The sequence below is a fragment of the Tasmannia lanceolata genome, unplaced genomic scaffold, assembly GCF_043159265.1.
Source record: "Tasmannia lanceolata isolate RefF3 unplaced genomic scaffold, GAP_Taslan_0.1 ptg000019l, whole genome shotgun sequence".
In the NCBI taxonomy this organism is placed as follows: domain Eukaryota; kingdom Viridiplantae; phylum Streptophyta; class Magnoliopsida; order Canellales; family Winteraceae; genus Tasmannia; species Tasmannia lanceolata.
Window position 1 is genome coordinate 2212776 of NW_027518696.1, and position 20159 is coordinate 2232934.

Sequence of the window (20159 nt, forward strand, 5' to 3'; positions counted from 1 at the left end):
TCTCTCTCTCTCCTTTTCTCTCTGCATTCTCACAAACCCTAGATTTTGATCGGTGGCATTTCTTGAAGCTTTCATCATCGAATTCGCTAAGAATCTCAGAAATGTAGCTCAACGATCGGCCACGAAGAACAAACAGCAACGAATTCTGATAATCCTTACTTAGTTCTCTCCGATTTCCGATTTTTCACAAAAATCGCAGTAATGGAGTTCGAGGATCATCCAAAACAAAACAAAGTGTACGTAGTTCCTCTAATCTTTAGCTGATTTCACAATTCACTACAAACTGGTTTTAATCCGGGGTTTTCACGTTTCAGATCTTTTTTCTGTTTTATTCCGTTTTATTTTACTGTCGTTAGATACTTTTCAATAAGAAATTCCGATAAATTGTGACTGCTATTGTCGATTTTCGATTTATTCAAGAGAATTTCAGATCTATGTTGCTCACAGGTGAAAATCGCTAGAATTATTTAAAAACGGTGCATGATAAGAACAGATCTGAAGAATTTCATAAATTCAAGTGGTTTAGGAGAAAATAAAAACGAAAGTTCGTGTACGAGAACATGAGATCTGGAGAAATTGTAGGTATTTTCTTATTATCTTTGTTGTTTTGATCTGTTAATGAAATTGAGGCGTCTCTCTAACATATATGGCTTTTCTTTGCCGATTTTTGTATGATTTTGAGCAGTTTTTGGCTTTTGAATCTCTATTTTATCAAAAATTCGAATGTTTGCAATCAATTAAACTCATGGAGATATGATTTCATCTGTCCTCTATCTTTCCATAGTTTTTAATTATTATTTTTTCATCTGTGACATTAAGCCGTTATGTTTGTTTTGTTTTTGCAGCTAAGTGTCGGTTGTTCTATTGAATTTCAATCAACTTTACTCAAATCACGAGAATGGAGCTCGTTGCACGGAGAAATATAGGATATGTAAGTGATTCTAACACAATATTTAAGTTCTCATCGTAAATGTCATTCTCATGTTCCCATGTTCTGATCTGATTTTGGTTAGTATACTAATTTCTTTAGCTGTCTCTGCATTTTCTCGTTAGTTTGGGTATTTCTGTGTTTAATTCACAGATGACTCCTTTACTTGACTGTTATCTGCTTTGGATTATTCTGTATGCTTTTGAGTTAATGAACATTTCAGTTTGAAAAGAATATGTGGAAAATTTATTAATTAATGGATTGTAATAAAATATTATAGGATCAACCAGCCGATTGCCAGAGTTTTGGTAGTGATTATTTTCCCAGTGGCCAATCCCGTAAGATCTCTATTGGAGTAACTGTTGAACCATCTGCAAAAACAAGGCCTGCAGATAGAAAGGGAGATGAAGCAAAGAAAGTTGCTTCTTGCGAAGGAAAATTCACAGAAGAAAATGGTGAACTAGGAAAAAAAGTGGCCTTTACAGGAAAAAAAGCAGAGGCTGCAAATCAGGGGACTACCAGATGGCTCTCTACTAGATCCTTACATCAAGAAACTGCTACGACAAAAACTATTCAGTTTTATGCGAACCAGACATCAATTTTACATGGTGATGATGGAATCCAAAAGAAATTTGATAGTATAACCTATGGAAAGAAGAGGGAGAAGGATGGGAACACCGAAAGAGTGGAAGAGTTTGCTTTTGCTACGAAACAGCAAATGCATGTGTTAAATGGTACAGATGGAGAGAAACCAGAGAAAAAGACAAAGGAAAGCAGTGAAGCTTTGAGAATTAAGCTTTGGGAGATACTAGGAACTGGTCCTTCTCAGAATGCAGACTTGCAGGATCAGCAGACCGATACAAAGAATTCGAAGCCTGAGAGAAACATGGCTGAAAAGGGTAAAACCATTAAGCATAAGCAGAATTCAGATACCATTGAAACTGATTCTGAAATTCCATACCAGACCATTAGTAGACCAGTTACTCGTTCTCGGACTCGAAAGGCAGCTCCAGCTTCTCGAACTCAAAAGAAAGCTCCAGCTAAAATGCAAAAAAGGTTGAAAACTGATATTAATAATGGCGGGAGGTTTCTACCTTCCAGAAGCTCTTCTTTAGAACTTAAATGCCAAGAGGATAATGTCTTTGCTTTTGATGAAGCAGAAGGGAAAGCAGGAACCTTACACTGGCCTGTCAATGGCCGTAACTCTATGTGTAAGAGGAAGAAAAGGAGTACTAAAATTGAGCCCCGGAAGATTTCCTTTCCTAGAAAAGGAACTTCAGAGAAGAGTTTGAAAGCCACTGAAAGGGAGAAAACACCTCCAACCCCTGAGAAAACATCATCACAAAGTACTAGAATAGAAAGCTTTCACAATCCCCCATACCAGAGTAACAAAAATCCCTTACAACCAAAAGCTGCATTTATAGAAGAAAAATCACGTCATTTTCCAGTAAAGCAGAAGAATGACCCTCTAGAAGACTTAAACAGTCCACCTTCACCAAAGAATGCAGACCCGCAAGAATATTTTGACAATCCACAATTACAGAAGAACACTGAGCCACAAGAAGATTTTGCCTCTACACCTTCACCAAAGAATGCAGGCCTGCAAGAAAGTGGCGGTTCACCATTGCCAGAAAATGCAAGCCAACAAGATGATTTTCATAGTCCAACATTTGCAGCATATACAACTACTAAAAATGATTCTCCTAGCACACCATTACCGCAAGACACTCCTGTGGAAGAATTTCGGATTCCAGCACCATCTGAGAAAAGATTCATGGTAGAAAAGTTTAGTGGCTTGAGGGATTTGCGAACTTCGAGACTGGGTTCTTCTGGATCAGATACCCATACAGAATCTTCTGTATCCTTATTCCTTCATAAGTTTAAAAACCTAGATATATTTGAGATTTTTTGCTGGTTCCTGGATGTTATGTTCTTTTCTTTCCCTTAATGATATATCAGGATGATACCAGAGAGTTGAAAGACTCACCCACACTTGGATCATCTCCTGTTATGGAAGAAAAAGATGCAGACAAGCAGTTGTCTTTGTCATCAATGGAAGAAGAACAGGATTGTGACAGCATGGATGGGAACAAGCTCATTGACGAAGGTTATACCTAGCCCCAGATATTATATGTTGCACGTATTCATGCAAGGATGCACATATGCTTACATACATACATGCATACATACATACATACATACATGGTTATGCACATTCATACCATCAATTGCTCGATTCATGAAACTTATAAGGTGTCTTAAATTAGAATATACAGGATTCATGTCTCTACAAGGTACCTATAATAAGAATTCTGTTAATGTTAAAGCTTAAATTCTTGGATTACATTTAACAGCGTGATTAGACATGTGGTTAGGGAGATATCAGAAATCCTAGTCATACTGGTTAAAAGCCCATTCTCACTTGTTCCAAATTGAAGGCTCAAAGTAAATCATAGAAACTGCCTTTCAACTTCAGATGAGATTCATATATGGAATGATGGAACATAGGCTAGAGCAAATTCGGTATCCATAGTCCAAAAATAATAGCTGAATGGTGTATTTCCAATCGAACCAACTGCTGTATTGTTATTTCTAGACAAAGGATTTGATTCTTGATAAGTTTATCTTCTGTTACATGTAATGTGCATTATTTATTATGTCATATTTGGTTTTCTTCCCTGTAATGGTGGGTTATAATTGGATTCGCATCCCTCAATAAACTCTCAATCTCTTGCCAATAATAAAGGATTGACCACGGGATATTGTCCTTCCCCTTAGTGACATTGATCAATACTGACTATCCGATTCAACCCAACCACTTTGGATTTCCATAGATTTACAATATCTAAGGCCATTCAACAATGCTCTACATTCAGCTTGCATATTAGAAACCTTTCCATAGCAGTGACTAGTGAGAGAATGCTAGAATTGCCTTAGCTTTATTGTCACAAATGATGCCATCACGTCCAGACTCAGCCAGGTTTCCTTTAGATGCGCTATCAAATATCAATGTTTAACTTAAGGGAGTTGTTATGAGGTCTAATCCATGTTACCCGAACACCTTTTGAAGGAGCTGCTTTGATTTGATCAATGCCCAATTGTGATAAGTCCAAAGATTCTATAAAGGTGCATTCTTTTTTAGGATTGATACTGCCTACAATGGACTTGATCTAGTCCTGAATAGATCTGATCATTATAGCAGGGGATTTGGTACCTTCCATTCGCCTACTGCACCTCTCTTTCCTTCCATATATCCCATGATATAGTAGAAAGAACGATTCTAATCAAGTTGCCAAATTGCGTTTGGCTCTTTCTGCTAGATATTTTATACCAGTAAATCAACCTGCCTTGCACACTATGATCTTGGATCATAGGGATGTCAAGTTTTGTAGAGAGAAGTAATTCCAAACTGTATTTGCTATACTACTATCAATGAAAAGGTAGTCCAGGTTTTCCTCTTGCCCATTTTCACAACAATTGTACTTCGACGCTATATGAATAAATCTCTTCTGAATGCAAACTACGAATATGTATAGCATAATTAAATAACCACCACAAGAAGCAACAAATCTTGGTTGGCATATCCTTCCAGACGAATCTCACCCAGGCTTTTTCGACACTTTGGGCTCTACCTCTTTTTTTTTGAACGAATGGGTTCTAACTATTTTCCAAGCTGAGCTAGTTAAAAAGCAACTAGATTTGTTTGGAACCCAAATCAACTTATCTTCTCGGTTGGATAGAGTAAGATTTGAGTTCATAATATTGTTCACAGTATCAAAAGGAAGATGATTAGCAAATTTATTCACGTCCCATTCACCCTGCTTTCTAACATCATCTCTAATATACATCCACTTTCACAACCGGACTGTTATCCACATGACCTAAAAGAGGCACATCGGTTATCCACCTATCCGTCCAGAAATTAATGTACCCTTTACCAATGATCCACTTGGTTTTAGATTGCGATTAACCAGCTGGAATTTCTTACTCCTTAAGTACCGGGTAGTAATGAATTCACTCCATAAAAAGTGGTCTCCATGGAGCCTATGGATTGCTTTCGGTCTAAAAGCCATACCAACATCTTTCACCACTTTAATATCCATTGCACCTTCCTTTTTTTTTCCTGTAAAGCTTGTCCCACGCCTGCCAGCAATGCTTGTTTCCATGCTCTGCAGTTCCCAGTTAGCCAGGATGCTTTCCCTTATCTTAATAATTGTCATCGGCATATCCATTACTTAAAGAATATATATCGGCATTGACGATAGAACATGCTTCATTAAAACCAATTTCCTTCCCTGAGATAGGAGCTTTCCTTTCCACCACTCAAACCCATACTTTTAAACACCCCCGGGTCATTACAGACTCCCCTGATTCAACTCCCTTTTACCTTGGCCGCATTCTGCGTTTTGCCCTACGGAGTCAATAAAAATTCCTTTGCCCCTGAATTGCCACCTCATCATCTGAGGACTCAGTTGCGTCACCTTAGTACTCGACCGCATCGTGCCAGTCGACTAGGATTTTCTCCGGCCATGTTTTGTCCCGCATCCGCATTTTGAAACATTGCTCAAACCTGCTTCTTATTTTATTGATAAGCTTCTAAAAACAAATCAACTCTTAACCTACCTTTAAAGAGAGGAACTCCAAGATAGCTGTCTCATTTGATTGAACCCCGTTACTGATTTGATAATATTTTTCCTCGTAATAGAAAGCTTATCCCTACATGCATACGCTTTTGTTCTTGTTGATCAGTTAACAGAAGCATTTTCATGCTTCTTTAGAAACTTCATGATATTATATAGAGAGCTTCTAGTTCCATTAGAGAATATAATAGTGCCGTCTGCAAAAAGCCCGGGATATCGGCTTCAAGCCCTTCCGCAGATGATAGAAGTTAGCTTTTCCACTGTTAATCAATATAACCCTCTGCTTAACACTTCTTCAGCAATAATGAAACGATACGGTTTTTTCACTTATCATTTCATATAAGTTTCATGCTCGCTTGTCATATTGATTAGTTAAATTTCAAATAACTTAAAGTCGCCCAACAAAGGCCCTTATAGAAGTCCTTGTACTACCTGAATTGATAGTCTGGCACAATCGCCACTATACCCATGGTACATTTGTGGTGATTGGGGCTGGTGATTCACTGGGACCCGATGTAGATGCACCATAGTCCAAGTATCTCAACAGCCAGACAACCCTATCTGTCCAAAATTACTTTCTGAACAGAAAGTAGAAATAGAAATGGCCAACATTTCAAATTTCAAAGATCAAACCTCCACTGATCCAACAATTGTGATCAGTTAATCAATGTGATAATTTGGCTGATTAATCCAATGATTCAAAAATTGGGATCATCTGATCTATGCAATACTGTAGTGACTTTTCCACGGACCCAACAACTAGGACCATTTTGAAGCTGCCATTCTTAGGCAGTGGCCATCTACAGTGGGTTCAACTTGATAAATTGTTTGTTCCAATCATCATACATGTTCCACAAGACCAGCTGTGATTTGGGCAGATAACCAATTGACCCAATTCAGGTGGTCCAAATGTTACCTTCCTCTTCCTCAAAGCTATGTCAGACAGCCCATATCGATATCAGGTATAGTCATGATAATTCCAACCTAGGTATTGTATAGTTTCTGCATTTTTTTTATAGAGCCAATGTATTCTTGGCAGAATCTGTGTCATATGAACAACTTATTTCTGAATCATCACTGTTTATGAAAAACCATGGGCAGAGGTTTAAAGCAAATTAAATGGGTTCTCTACAAAATTTAGCAAGGTTAGATTCTCAATTTAATATATTATATCCTGCGCAGGTTTCAGAACAAAAGCAAAATGGTCTTCACTTACTGCTAGCCCTGATAAACCTCCATTCATGCTCCGTCGCAGTAACAGGCTCCACACCCCTTCACCATCCCCAAAAGGCACTTCCATTAGTTTATCAAAACCATATGTTTACTGTTTCTGCACTGTATTTTCTTTTAGTTTCCCAATCTGATATTTCCTTTTATCCACATAATTGTCAGGAACTGAAGAAAGTAATGGGTCTCAAGGAGCTTCAGCACAAACCCAAGAAAATAGCCTGTCAAGGTTGTTCCTTTTCCTCAGTAAATGATTCCAGTAATTGGGTAATAACAACCTATTTAATGACTCTTATCTCAATAAAGACATTCAGATAAGTTATATTATATCTTAAGAAGTGCCATCCCCATCCTGAAATGGTTAATGCAGACTCGTCTTGACATGTCAAGGTATCATGTATGGCCCCACTATCTGCACCAAACCATGACAGCTCGTAGACACGTTTGTTGTCTCGGGATAGTATTTCTCTCATATCTTAATAACAATATTATCTAAGTCAAAAGGCAGAGAAGGCTGCAGTTTGTTTATAAATTTATCCTTTTGTTTTCTGGAACTTTGGCTTTTTCCTCTCCATATCATGTTTGGTTTATTCATTGTCTCACCTATGACAAGTAAATGTATATACATTGAATCTCTGAAACTCCTTTGGATTGATTTTGATTCGGCATGTCACTGTCTCACCTAGCAAGTAAATGGTATATACATTGAATCTTCCATTGGGTTGATTTTGATTTGGCATGTCAGGGCCATTACGCAGTTTGCTTTGGTTTTAGAAAGATTTAAAACCAAGATGAACTCGCAGACAAGCAAGAGAAGCGCTGAAATCCTGGCAGCTGTTGCTGACAAAATACGTTTGCAGCTTCAGGGCGTCGAGTCTCAGATACAGACAGACGTGTAAGGATTCCATACGCTCAAGTTTAATAAATATTTTCCTTATGTAATCTGAACAGTTATTTAACAACTTCTCTTTCTTGCAGAGCCAAGTTCACGAGCAATGGCAAATCTAAGAGAAAACGTTTAGAATCGAAATTCCAAGGTACGGAAAAGTATAGGATTTATATTGTGTCTGGCCCTTTTTCTTTGGAGAAAATTGAGGGCAGGCAAAAGTATAATAGGGGATCACTTTTTTAATGATCCAAACCATTCATTTGCTGATAATCTTTTGAGGGGATGATCCTTACCCTTGAATTATGGCCTGGAAAATGGACGGTTCAGATACAAACCAGTTCAAAAGTCTGTAGAGATAGGATTGTCTGATACAGAAGATTTCATGTGTATGCCTCATCCACTGTAGGGCCCAACAGACGAATATGATTTGGATGACCAAACTGGGGATCCCACCTGTCTCTTGGGCCATGTTGGCAACCATGAAAAATTATTCCATGTAATATTCGTGGGCCCAATTGTAAGAGAGGCGTGGAGGAGGGAGAGGGAGAGGAAGAGGGAGAGTGGGCGGGAATTGGAGATAGCATAAAAAATCCGTAAAATCTATTTAAAATTGATTTTTTGTTTTCCTGGTTTTAGGAGCTTTACATGCTTCCCTCACTCCCACATTCTCAAGTCTCTCCCTCTTATGCCCATCTCTTACAATTGGCCCCACAAATGTTTCATGGAATATTTTTTTCATGATAGCCAAACCGGAACCCATCTCTTACAATTGGCCCCACAAATATTTCATGGAATATTTTTTTATGGTGGCCTAACATGGCCTTAGTGTCACTATAATTTCAGGAAAAAATATGTGGGGCCACCAATCTTACTCCTCCCTTGAACGGCTTATGGAGAACCAGTTCTTCAAATTGACCACATTACTCTTGTAACTGAACATAAAGACCATCTTCAAACACCTACCCAATTCAATAAACTATGAAAAAGCCCATTGTAAGGGTTGATAGGTTGTATCTTTAGCATCCATTTATTGGCTAGATGCATATCAGCTGTTTTGAGGGCATTATGGTCAGTTGCTGTAATTTGATCAGTCTAGAGGTCTTTCGGCAATTTTTCTATGAAAGTTTGACCGGGTGAACTGATGTAGAGCAACAAGAGCGGCTGAAACTCCTACATGACAAGTTCAAAGAAGAGTTAAATCAGAGTCTCCAAGACTGCAGGAGTGTGCTTGAAGAGGTGGAGGCATACCATATAGAACTAAAAGGAACTTCAGAAAGGCAAAGTACGGTGATTTTCCTTCTTGTATATGTATTACCATGCTATCCTTTTGACTTTCAATGTTCCTTTCGGTGTTTCCATGTTTCCTAGTTATTATGATATTATTGCAAGAATATAACTGATAGAACTGATGAATATTTCATATGCTGATTGATGTGCCATGTCCTGATTTGCTTTTATTGATACTCTTATACTTTCAGAGGCATCACACAGGAAACTTCTTTTGCAAGTGGAAGAGGGAATACAGACACAGTTAGGTGATGCCGAAAGAAGCATCACAGCTATCCACAAGGCAAGTTGTCTTTTCACTGATAATACACATAGTCCCATGATGGTACTCTCAAACAACCAATTACTCTGTTAGAGTTGGTGTTATTTAATCATTTATACTTCAACACTCCCCCTCACATGTGGCCCCTCTTTTGGGTTGGCTGTAAACATGGATTTTTAATACCAAGGAGTTGTTGGGTTTGAACCCAAGATCTGCCGCGAGGCAATAGCTCTGATACCATCTAAAACAACCAATTACTCCAAAAGCTTAAGTTGTTAGAGTTTGTGTTATTTAATCATTTATACTTTAACAGGTACCTTGCTTTTGTGCTGGCACATAAACTATCCACTAGTTCTTGGGACCATCATCAACTTAATGTGATGTGTCTTAGTAGGAAATTCATTACTTGGCACCATCCAAGAACTCACATTACTGTATGTTCTTTTGTTCCTTGCAGGCGGCAACGAAAAGGATGCAAGGATTGAAACATGTACTTAGGGAATGCTTAAGCTGAGGGCAGTTTTAGTTGATGACACTGTTTACCATAGTTCAAGTACTCAATCATGTTAATTCCAATTGCGGCCTTTGCTCGAAGTGTATATGCTTAGAAAACTCCATTAGGTCGAAGCTCATCTTCAACATGTTAGCTAACTTCACGTTTTATCTGTTATGGCACTGATTCCCGCTCCCCATTTTCAGAGCTACTTGGGTTTCATTGTTCCAAACTCTTTGATTTGTGTCATGTTCACTAAAATATAGATACCAATCTACCACGGGGAAGCTATCACAATATGAACAAGAGAAGCCCCATTCGCTCTTGCTCGTGATGACACTTTTGCAGATTGGCTTGGTTTTGAGTTCGAGTTTACTGATTAATTAGGAGGTTCACCTATAGATGAAGAATAAGAAGTGCCGAATTTTATTTTTTTTGGGACTCAAATTGAGATCACAATGGCGCTGTTCACCATGGGAATAGCAACCTGCAGTTTATTTTATCCTTGGATAGACTTGTTATCCTCTTTTCTACATTTACTATTATTCAACTCAACTCAATTCAACCTTTGTCCCAAACTAGTTGGGGTCGGCTAATAATCCTTAAAAAATTTCATGAAGAAGGTGAAAGAACTTACCCGGCTCAAATTGACTAGGTTTAATCCTGACACTAATTGGGTTCGTCTACATGGATCATTTTTTTCCCATTCTCTCCTATCCAAGGTCATGTTCTCTGTTAACCATCAAGTCTTTCCTCGCTGTTTCTACCCAAATTTTTTTCGGTCTGCCCCTACCCCTTTTTACTCTATCAACTTGGCATGGGTCACTTCTTCTCATTGGAGCATCCAAAGGCCTACGTTGGATATGCCCAAACAACTTGAGCGATGCTCTCTACAGTTACTTTTATTCTTGGATAAAATATTATCTTAACAAAAGGGGTTTGGTGAAGAGCGGACAGGTTTATTTTTCAAGGTAAACTTTTGACACAAGATAGCCGGCCCCAAGAACAGTGTATCCAAGGATTTCTATCCCCGTCCTGAACAGCCCCAATTCAATAATATGTTGTACTCGTGTGTTTTCTTGTGTGTTTTCTTGTCATGTTCCTTGGTTTTGGACCGGCCAAATGGTGAACAGAACTTGGCTCCAGACTAGGGGTGGCAACGGGGCGGGTCGGGGCCGGATGTGGGGGTCCCCTTCCCCTTCCCCTCTGCGGGGAATTTTCCCCCTCCCCTTCCCCTTCCCCTCCCCGCATCCTTCGGGGACAAAATCCCCGCCCCGCCCCTTCTTTGGAACCCAACCAAACCAGCAAACAGAGCTTCTTTCTTCTACGTCCATTACAGACAATATTGCGATGAATGCTATGATTCTATTCATGTGATCAACAAACAGATGGACAAAATCAGAAATGCATGGATGAGACAACAAACATAAATAACAACAGGACCTCATCTTTCAGCAATTTTCTGCATAAATTATGGAATGATAAATAGGAAATGAGCACCAGGATTACCTTCATTAACAGGCAGCCAATGTGCAAAAAGTAACTATTTCAGTAGTCACAATGAACTTTAAAAGTCCATAAGTGGGCGCTCACACACGCAAAATAATGTTCATTAGTTCATTCTGTATAGCATGTTAACCCCCAGATGAGCATGAGAAATGAGAATGGAGAAGAGAACAAAAATCAACAAATGACTTATTTCTTTAACTGCAATTCAGTCTAGTGCTGACATGAAACAAATTTCTAGTAGCTAAATTTTTCTTGTTGAAAATTAAAACCTGCAATCCAACCCTAAAATTCTGTTGGCACTACGATTTTTTGATAATTGCATACACTCAGCGTCTCAGGCTCTCAGCTTGTCTTTATTATTTCAACATCTGTGAAAAGGTTATTATAGTTCCCAAAATGCTCTCAGAAGCTAATTAAAAGGAAAAGACAAGCTAAGTTTATGTTTGGGGGAATCTTGTAGCCGATCCACAGAGTTTCTAGTAGTTTTCCTTTAAAAAAAACACTTAAAAATTTACAAAAAAATGGCATTGATTAGCGGGGCGGGGCGGGGACAACTCCATCCCCTTCCCCTTCCCCTCCCCGCACCGGGGAATTTTTATATTCCCCTTCCCCTTCCCCTTCCCCTTTCAAATCGGGGAATCCCCTCCCCAAACGGGGCGGGGCGGGGCGGATCCCCGCCTTTTCGGGTGAAATTGCCGGCCCTACTCCAGACTGGTCTGAAGGAAGTTCCTTCAGCCCCTCTAATAGTAGGAGGTGTGGAAATGTCAAATCCACACCGACTTCAGGTTTTTACACTATTATCAAAGGGTTTGGAGCCAAGTTTTTTTTTTTTTTTTTATCAGCAAGCTTGGGCTAGGCAGGACCCCTACCAGAATTTATTGATAAAAACGAAATTTACACAGCTAGGGGGGCTCAAACGCCTACAAAAAGGGAACACACTCCCAACATGACAAAACCCATAAAAGATACAACAATACCGTAGTCCAGAGATGAGCTAAACTATGGGAGCAATGACTAAAGCAAGATGCTTTTCGGGTACGATCCATAGAGGGGAAGCCAACAATATGATTTACATTTGCACTCCCCAATAAAGGGGATTTCAACTTTAAAACTTCAACCAAAGAGATTGAAAGATCCCAACCAAGAACCAATCGCTCAGCCTCGAATGAGATATTTATCAACATCAGATTACAATCTCTGGTATTCCTTGCCTTCTACGTCATTTTTCAATATTTCATAGAAAGGAACTAACGAGCCAAGTTGGCAACACACGTGACGACACGTGCCTGGTGACTACTCTCTTATTATACTTCATTGTGTATAAACATAGGTAATTAACTTGTCTAGAATTAGATTGGCAAAAGGTGAGCATGCTCCTCAATGTAATGGTTAGGGTCTATTTAATCCATGGATAGACTTGCTATCCTTTGTTCGCATTGACGTTTGTTCTAGGTTAAAATATTATCGGAAAAAATTTGGTCGGCAGTGAACAAGATAATTTCGAGATAACCTTATGCAAGAAAGGTAGCCAATCCCAAGAACAGCTTATCCAAGGATTTCTATCCCTGGTGAGTAACCCCTTGCCCTAATGTGTTATCCTGTGTTTTCTTGTCATGTCAATTTCGTACCGACACACGTGATTAGCCTGGTGATTATTCTCTTATTATACTTATTATGTATAAAATAGGTAATCACAAGGTTATTGCAGAATTATAATGAAAAAATCGTAAGGCGAGGGATGCTCCTGATCTGCGATCTCACCATAATACAATGTCGCCTCTTTTGGTTGATCTGGACCGTCTAACTTGTAAGACTCAATCTCCAATTACCCAACATTCCTGCCGATTAATTGGATAATCCAAATTATCCACTTAAATATATTTGTTTGCCGGGAAAGGAACCCTGTTATTATTTGTAGGTTTCTTCAATATAGGACCATTTTCTCAGTCACTCCAGCTCATGGCCGATACCTTGAAATTTGATATCTCGGGATTTATCAGCAGATAAGTTTCTTCCCTTGTTTTAAAGAATACTTTGGGAGGAAAATATGCTCAAATGAATAAGAAAAATCATTCCATATATTGAAAACAATCACCCTATAACCATCATCGCCAATAATTTCCAATGTTTGCCAGTGATTACTACAAATAATATGTACCTTCAAACTTCTATGGGCTTATACCCCCGATAAATTTGTCATATATCAGTAGACACCTACAGTTTATGTTAGGTTTATGGCACGCATTAACCGGTAAAATTTTAACAGGAAAAAATCATGCATACGAAGATATAGGCCAAGATAAAACAGTGTTTGTGGGTTCTCCTGCAACTCTTAGTTGGACGTGTTTCCCTTGGCTTTTAATCACGAGCAATTAATGTACATATGAAGGGAAGATTTTCATGTGGACCACTCGTGTCAATGCAACACATACATCACAACTCTCTCTCTCTGTCTCTCGTACACATCCAGACACCAAACACACGTGAACGACACGTGGTAGCTACTGGTTTTGCAAATACTGTCTCTTATCATGCATTGAAGATGGGCCACGAGTTTTCGCTATCAGACACATCCAAGTCATCACAACGTACATAAACTAATGGCCCCACACTAAATCACTAATGTGGGCCATAGTTCTTAAGTCTAATGTCTTGGCCTCTACTTGTCAACATCTCTGAGAAAGTCTCTTTTTCTCTCTAGACCTCAAATTAAGTGGACCCATCTCCTTTCATTTCCACCCAAACTGAAATTACTTTAATGGAGGTCAATTAGTCAATCTTTGGGCCTGCAAATCTAATCCCAATTCCAATCATATCTTACTGACTTGTTTTATGTCCATTCTATTCTCCTGAAGGGCTCCACCTCGTACCATCAATAAACAAATAAATGCATACGCCACTAATAACATAAAAATCATCTCTTACAATCTAGTCTCAGTCTATAAAGATACTAACAAAACCCATCGGAACTATATAATATACATCAGGGACTGATATCAGCACGTTCATATTTTGATAATGGTACCTCTCATTTTTTTTTTACACTTTAATTAGATTTTCAATGTTGTTACCGGCCATCAAATCCAATCTTAAAGAAAAAAAGGTACATAAATAGGGAATAATACTTTAACTCCTTTTTGTTTGCCTTTACTTTGAAATGTATACAATGAACAGATATCTCTGCAACCATGTTTTGATAATGGGAGAAACTCATAAGATTTTATATGTATTATCTCACTGGCAAAGGCTATTACAATTCCCAAAAAGCTCTCGAAAACTGGTCAAACATGTGAAACAAGGTGACTTAGTCCCATTATCAAAATATGGTCGCGCACTGATATAAGCTATTGATATTTGCACTACTAAGTTTTGATAATGAGTCAAACTGACCTTGTCCTTCTTTTTTAATTGGTAGCCGAGAGCTTTTGGGGAATTGTAATCACTATTGACAGCTGATTAAATAATAAAATACAAGCTGAGTTCTGCCCATTATCAAAACATGATCGTGCCAATATATCAGTGGCCCATATATATAAAAAATTATATTTTCAATCTTCCTTTTTTCTAAAAACAAAGCCATTTTCATGAAAGGACAAACAAAAGGGGGTGAAATTGATTAAAAAAGGGGTTTGAAATATCAATTTCCTATTAATATGACATGACATGATAAGATATGTTATAAAAACCACACAAGGGAAATGATATCCGCGCCGAGGTGTTTCAATAAACAAGCGCTCCACTTGTTTGTGGCATAGTATTTAAAGGCATTTCAGAGGATATTACGGTTCTCAAAAAGCTCTTTAAACCCTTTAAATACTACACGACAAACGAGTGGAGCACAGTTTATTGAAACACTTGGGGCAGATATCATTTCCCCACACACAATTGTGAAATAAAAACCATTTGGTTGAATAAAAAATTATTATAAAACCCAAAACCCACCGCAGTTATCTTTTTATTATTTTATTCTAGAAGCTTGGACTCACAAACCATTGGATAAGAACCATGGTTGGATCCTCAACTCAATCATTTCTAACCTTGGAGTACAATGGGTGAGAGATGAAAGGCAAAAAATCAAAGCACACTTAACCATGGTTAACTTACAGTTGTATATCTCCCTTTTATAAGGCCTTATGCCACACTTTTGTGGCCTTCCACGAGCAGTTGGATCCACGCCCTCTAAAAAACTTCAGTTCCCAAACAGCTATGTATACTTAATTTAAAAACTTCCAACTTCTCAGAATTTTCGGATTTTATTGTATTGTGTGTAAGCAAGTGTATTTTAGAAATTTCAGGGTTGGTGGGGAGTAGTTTTTTGAATTTACGTTTAGTAGAAAGTAAAGGATTTTGGGTCTTTGAAAGTAATTCTGTGATGGGTTTTGTTTGGTTTTTGTTTTCATGAGTACAATGTGCAAATGGGGGGATTTTATTTATTCAAATGTGAGGCTGTTTCTTATTTGGGATCTAACAATGTCATTAAAAACATGGATTTTTCTATGGTTCTCATTCAAATGACTGCTATGTAGGAGAAACCCACTATTCTTTAACCCTAATGTAAAATATTTAATTATTAGTTTTTCTTTTTTTACTGTAGTTGGGTAGAATCCCTCAATGCTAGTAGTTGGGTTTTAACCCCAATGTAAAAGAGATAATTGTTAGTTTTTTTCTTTTTTTACTCTAGTTGGGTAGGATCCTTCAATGCTAGTAGTTTGATTTCCAAAGCTGTGAAAGTGTGAATGGTTGTTTATTTCACTAGTTAGATTGTGGACAGAGTGTGGAATTATTCCGAACAACCCAAATGCAAAAAGTGCTTTATTTTTTACTGAGGTTGTTGGGGATAAGACAGTGCTTTTAGCTGGTTTATTTCACTATTTAGATTGTTGACAGAGTGGGAAATTATTCTGAACAACCCAAATGCAAAAAAGAGCTTCTTTTTTTTAACTGAGGTTGTTGGGGATATGACAGTGCTATTAGTTTGGCTTCTTTAAGCTGTGATTGTTTTGGAGAGTGGGTTTTAGAAATCAGGGTATGGAGAGTTCCAATCATGGACACTTTTTTAATTTTGGGCCCTGACTGAGAAACAGTGTTCTTGCTCCCATCCATCATGCCTTTCTCTGAAATTCTTCATCAGATTGCAACGGGGAAGGTAGAATCAACCCAATCAAAGATGACTAACTGCTCAACTGATTTCTCATTTGTGTGAGTTTGATCTTCTCTATTTTATACTCTACCATTTTATTGTTTAAATCCTATTTTAATTTTTCATTCCATTGATTTTTTTTCTATTATCTTCTTTGTCGGACACAGGCCTGATCACGAATTTGTCGAACTATTGTGGGAAAATGGTCAGATTGTGATGCAGGGTCAGTCTAGTAAAACTAGAAAGAACACCTTGTCAAATGGTTTTTCCTCTCATACATCAAAGGGTCAAGAAAAGGATTATGGAGATGCTGTTATTCCGAAGATCGGAAAATATGGTACCATGGATTCTATTTTGAATGATTTCTCATCATCGGTACTTTCAGGGTTGGGTCAAGATGATGACATGGTTCCTTGGTTGAGCTACCCAATTGACAATTCTTTACAAAGCGATTATTGTTCGGAATTCTTTTCTGAATTATCAGGGGCCAATCTGAATTCAGTTCCAGCACAAAATAATACTGTACCTGTTGATAAAACCGGCAGTTATGGACGGATAGATAGGGACTCACACATGGTTTCTATACACAACAGCACAAATTTAGAACACTCAAATGCATCTAAAGTTTTTGGTGGTGGTTCTGAGACTGCTAGAATTAGGGGCAGCCAGTTATTTTCTTCACAACAGTGTCAAACTCCAGCTCCGAAACTGAGATCAAAAGTTTCAAATTCCATTATCAATAATAACAGTACCCACCAAGATCCAACAACTATGCCCAGTGTGAAGAGGCAGAAGGAAGACGCACCAAGTCCATGCCCATCACAGCCAATTAACACAACGGGTTTGATGAACTTCTCTCACTTCTCTAGACCCGCCGCTCTCGTTAAAGCCAATCTCGAGAGTATCGGTGCTTGCACTACAGGTTTCTCAGGCTTAGATAGGTTGAGAAGTAATGAGAAGTTGTCTGTTACTAGTAGTCACCACATTGAACCTATACACATTGAATCGAATAGTGGTTCTAAAACTGTACCTGGAGTTATAAACCAACCAGTTTCGGTGCCGGCCAAGGTGGAATCAAGATCATCTGGTAAGCCTCCACAGGAGCCTGTCTCTGTTGAGAAGTTGGAGGCAGTTTGTCAGGACGATGCCTCTAGGAATAATAAATCATCGGATCACATTATTTGTCAGAGTTCAAGTTTTGGAGCAAGTGTGGCTTTAGGAAGGCCAGAGAAAAAAAAGGATTCCGAGCCCGTGGTAGCATCTTCTTCTGTATGTTCAGGCAACATTGCTGGGGGAGTGTCTAATGATGCCAGAAATGGGATGAAAAGGAAGGCTCAGGAAATCGAGGAATCTGAATACCAGAGTGATGTAAGTAAAATCCACCATATGGACTGTATTTTCTCCACTTCATGATTTCCTATCTTATTAATTAATCTGACGTTCAACAGATTTAATTTTGACAGGATGTTGAAGACGAATCTGTGGATGCGAAGAAACCAACTAATGGGAGGGGAAGCACCAAGCGAAGCCGAGCTGCAGAAGTGCATAATTTATCCGAAAGAGTGAGTGCGATAAACTAGCACTGCTAGACCCGAAATTGTTTTCTTTGTTTAGATTGTGGAGTTTAATAATCTGCTCAAATCTATGAACAGAGGCGAAGGGATAGGATCAACGAGAAGATGCGTGCACTACAGGAGCTAATACCCAACTGTAATAAGGTTGGCATTTGTCACTCTAATTATCTTGAGTTTTTGTTTTGTTTTCTTTCTTTTCTTCTTCCTTTCTTTTCTGCATTCCAACGTCACATTCTATGGGTTTCTTAATCTAAAACTGCCAAGTTAGGTTGGTCTGTTTTCCTGTATAGATTCATATGGCAAGTGGATGCCCATAGTAATGCAAAATTTTACTTATGGTTTGTGCTAACTTGGAATTTGTGCCTGTGAAGGTGGACAAAGCTTCGATGCTCGATGAGGCAATTGAGTATCTGAAAACTCTTCAGTTGCAACTTCAGGTAAATTTGTCTCAGTAGTGAATTAACTATTTAGGTTCTCAAAACAATTCTGATCACCTCATCTCATGCATTTAAATTTTTATTCCTCAACACAGATTATGTCAATGGGAACCGGGTTGTGTATGCCACCAATGATTTTACCTGCAGGGATGCAACCCATGCATCCATCTCACATGACTCATTTCTCACCCATGGGTGTCGGATTGGGGATGGGCATGGGTGTGGGATTGGGAATGGGAATGGGAATGGGAATGCTTGACATGAGAGGTTCTTCTGGTTGCCCTTTGATTCCAGTGCCTCCCATGCATGGAGCACAGTTCCCTTGCTCAGCTATACCTACATCCACAAGTCTTCACAGTATGCCTGGGTCTAGCTTTCCGATGTTTGGGATGCCGGGACAAGGACATCATATATCTATGCCTCGTGCACCCTTTATTCCTTTGTCAGGGTTTACTGCAAGGACGGTTTCGGTACCTGATGTGTCAGGCGTAGCTACTCCAGCCATTGCAGATTTAGCCTCACCTCCAAGTTCGAAGGATCCGACAGAAAATATGGGTCTGCAAACAATGCACAAAACTAGCACTGATTGCCCACAGATTTATACATCAACACAGGTTTATGCTCTTTCCTTCGTCAATGCCTCTATTGGATGGATATGTTTTAGTCCTGTGTCATCTGTGTGGAATGATCCACTCAAGAATTACACAGCTTTTGAATAATACTACCAATATGAACTGTTAAGTCAGTATCTATTTTTGTGAACTTATTAGCGGTTGTGGCTTACATTCATTAAACCTGTGTCATTCATACTCTCAGACAACAAAAGAATGCTTTGAACAATCTGACCTGGTGCGAAGAAATAATCAAACATCGCTTGCTGGTGGCAGTGGAGTTGTCAATTCTGTCAGCGGAAACGGGATTGCACCCTGTGGAACGACTAGTGAGTGGAAATGGCAATCAAATTCTACATTTAGATTCATTTATTTATTTTCTATCTATTTAGTGATTGTTTGTTATTGGGGTAGATTTTAATCAAGTTGTCTAGCCTGAAGTGACTTCCCTTTTTTTTGCAGGATACAATTGATGGCAATCTTTTCTTGAATCTCATGATGAGAGGAGAATTTAATGTGGGGGGGATTAGATGAGTGCTTCTTATTCAATTTATTCATTTACACTTGGTCAGAATGAATCTATCATCTGGAAGGGTTCTTTAGTGACGATATGAGCCGGGAACCTTTACAATAACCATCTGCTTTCTGTTAGCAGGTGGTACTAACTGATCATAGTTTTAGCAGTTGAAGAGAAGTGGCTTTATTTGCCTTTGTACATTCAACACAGGATCCATGCAATAAGTTATTTTCAAAAGGGTGTACTTGAGGTGTTGTTTACACCTCTGTAAGCATTTCTTTGGACCAATGGAATGATCTTTCTTTTTTCTTTTTTTCGACTAATATATTTATATGGTGGGCATATGTATTCACTTTTGTATGATTTTGGGTCACAGATTTTGTAAGTTATTACTGCTGAACTTCTATATTTTTCGTCAAACTTTACCAGTTGTAGAAGCTCCAATGGAGCTGGAAACTTAGGAGGATGTTAAAAGGTAGAAACGAGAGGATATTAGGGCATATACAGAAAATTTCAAAAAGAACAGAAACATTGAAGCATCTACGCAGAATGGAGTTGGAATTTGACCAGTTCCAAAAAAAATAAAATTCCATATTTAATAACTTGGCTGAATTTCTGTAACAAAGGTATGTGTTTGTTAGCAAC

At 38.5% G+C, this 20159-nt stretch overlaps 2 protein-coding genes across 4 annotated transcripts; both read left to right on the top strand.

The window, feature by feature from the left end:
- On the top strand, positions 1 to 10078 carry ASY3 (asynaptic protein). Of its 2 annotated transcripts, XM_077362450.1 has the most exons (12): positions 1 to 236; positions 448 to 578; positions 846 to 931; positions 1209 to 2786; positions 2888 to 3035; positions 6751 to 6858; positions 6961 to 7024; positions 7541 to 7690; positions 7774 to 7832; positions 8832 to 8966; positions 9163 to 9254; positions 9691 to 10078. In XM_077362450.1, exons 3-12 carry the CDS (start codon positions 899 to 901, stop codon positions 9745 to 9747), a joined length of 2424 nt encoding a protein of 807 aa, XP_077218565.1. In that variant the 5' UTR covers positions 1 to 236; positions 448 to 578; positions 846 to 898; the 3' UTR covers positions 9748 to 10078. The 2 variants fall into 2 exon arrangements, with proteins under 2 accessions (XP_077218565.1, XP_077218564.1); XM_077362449.1 differs by lacking the exon at positions 448 to 578.
- A 5308-nt stretch (positions 10079 to 15386) lies between these two features.
- On the top strand, positions 15387 to 19920 carry LOC143853323 (transcription factor PHYTOCHROME INTERACTING FACTOR-LIKE 15-like). Of its 2 annotated transcripts, XM_077363049.1 has the most exons (9): positions 15387 to 15436; positions 16364 to 16434; positions 16543 to 17743; positions 17839 to 17937; positions 18028 to 18093; positions 18321 to 18386; positions 18482 to 19000; positions 19203 to 19326; positions 19460 to 19920. In XM_077363049.1, exons 2-9 carry the CDS (start codon positions 16403 to 16405, stop codon positions 19468 to 19470), a joined length of 2118 nt encoding a protein of 705 aa, XP_077219164.1. In that variant the 5' UTR covers positions 15387 to 15436; positions 16364 to 16402; the 3' UTR covers positions 19471 to 19920. The 2 variants fall into 2 exon arrangements, with proteins under 2 accessions (XP_077219164.1, XP_077219163.1); XM_077363048.1 differs by lacking the exon at positions 15387 to 15436 and having other exon boundaries at positions 15510 to 16434.
- The last annotated feature ends 239 nt before the right edge of the window (positions 19921 to 20159 follow it).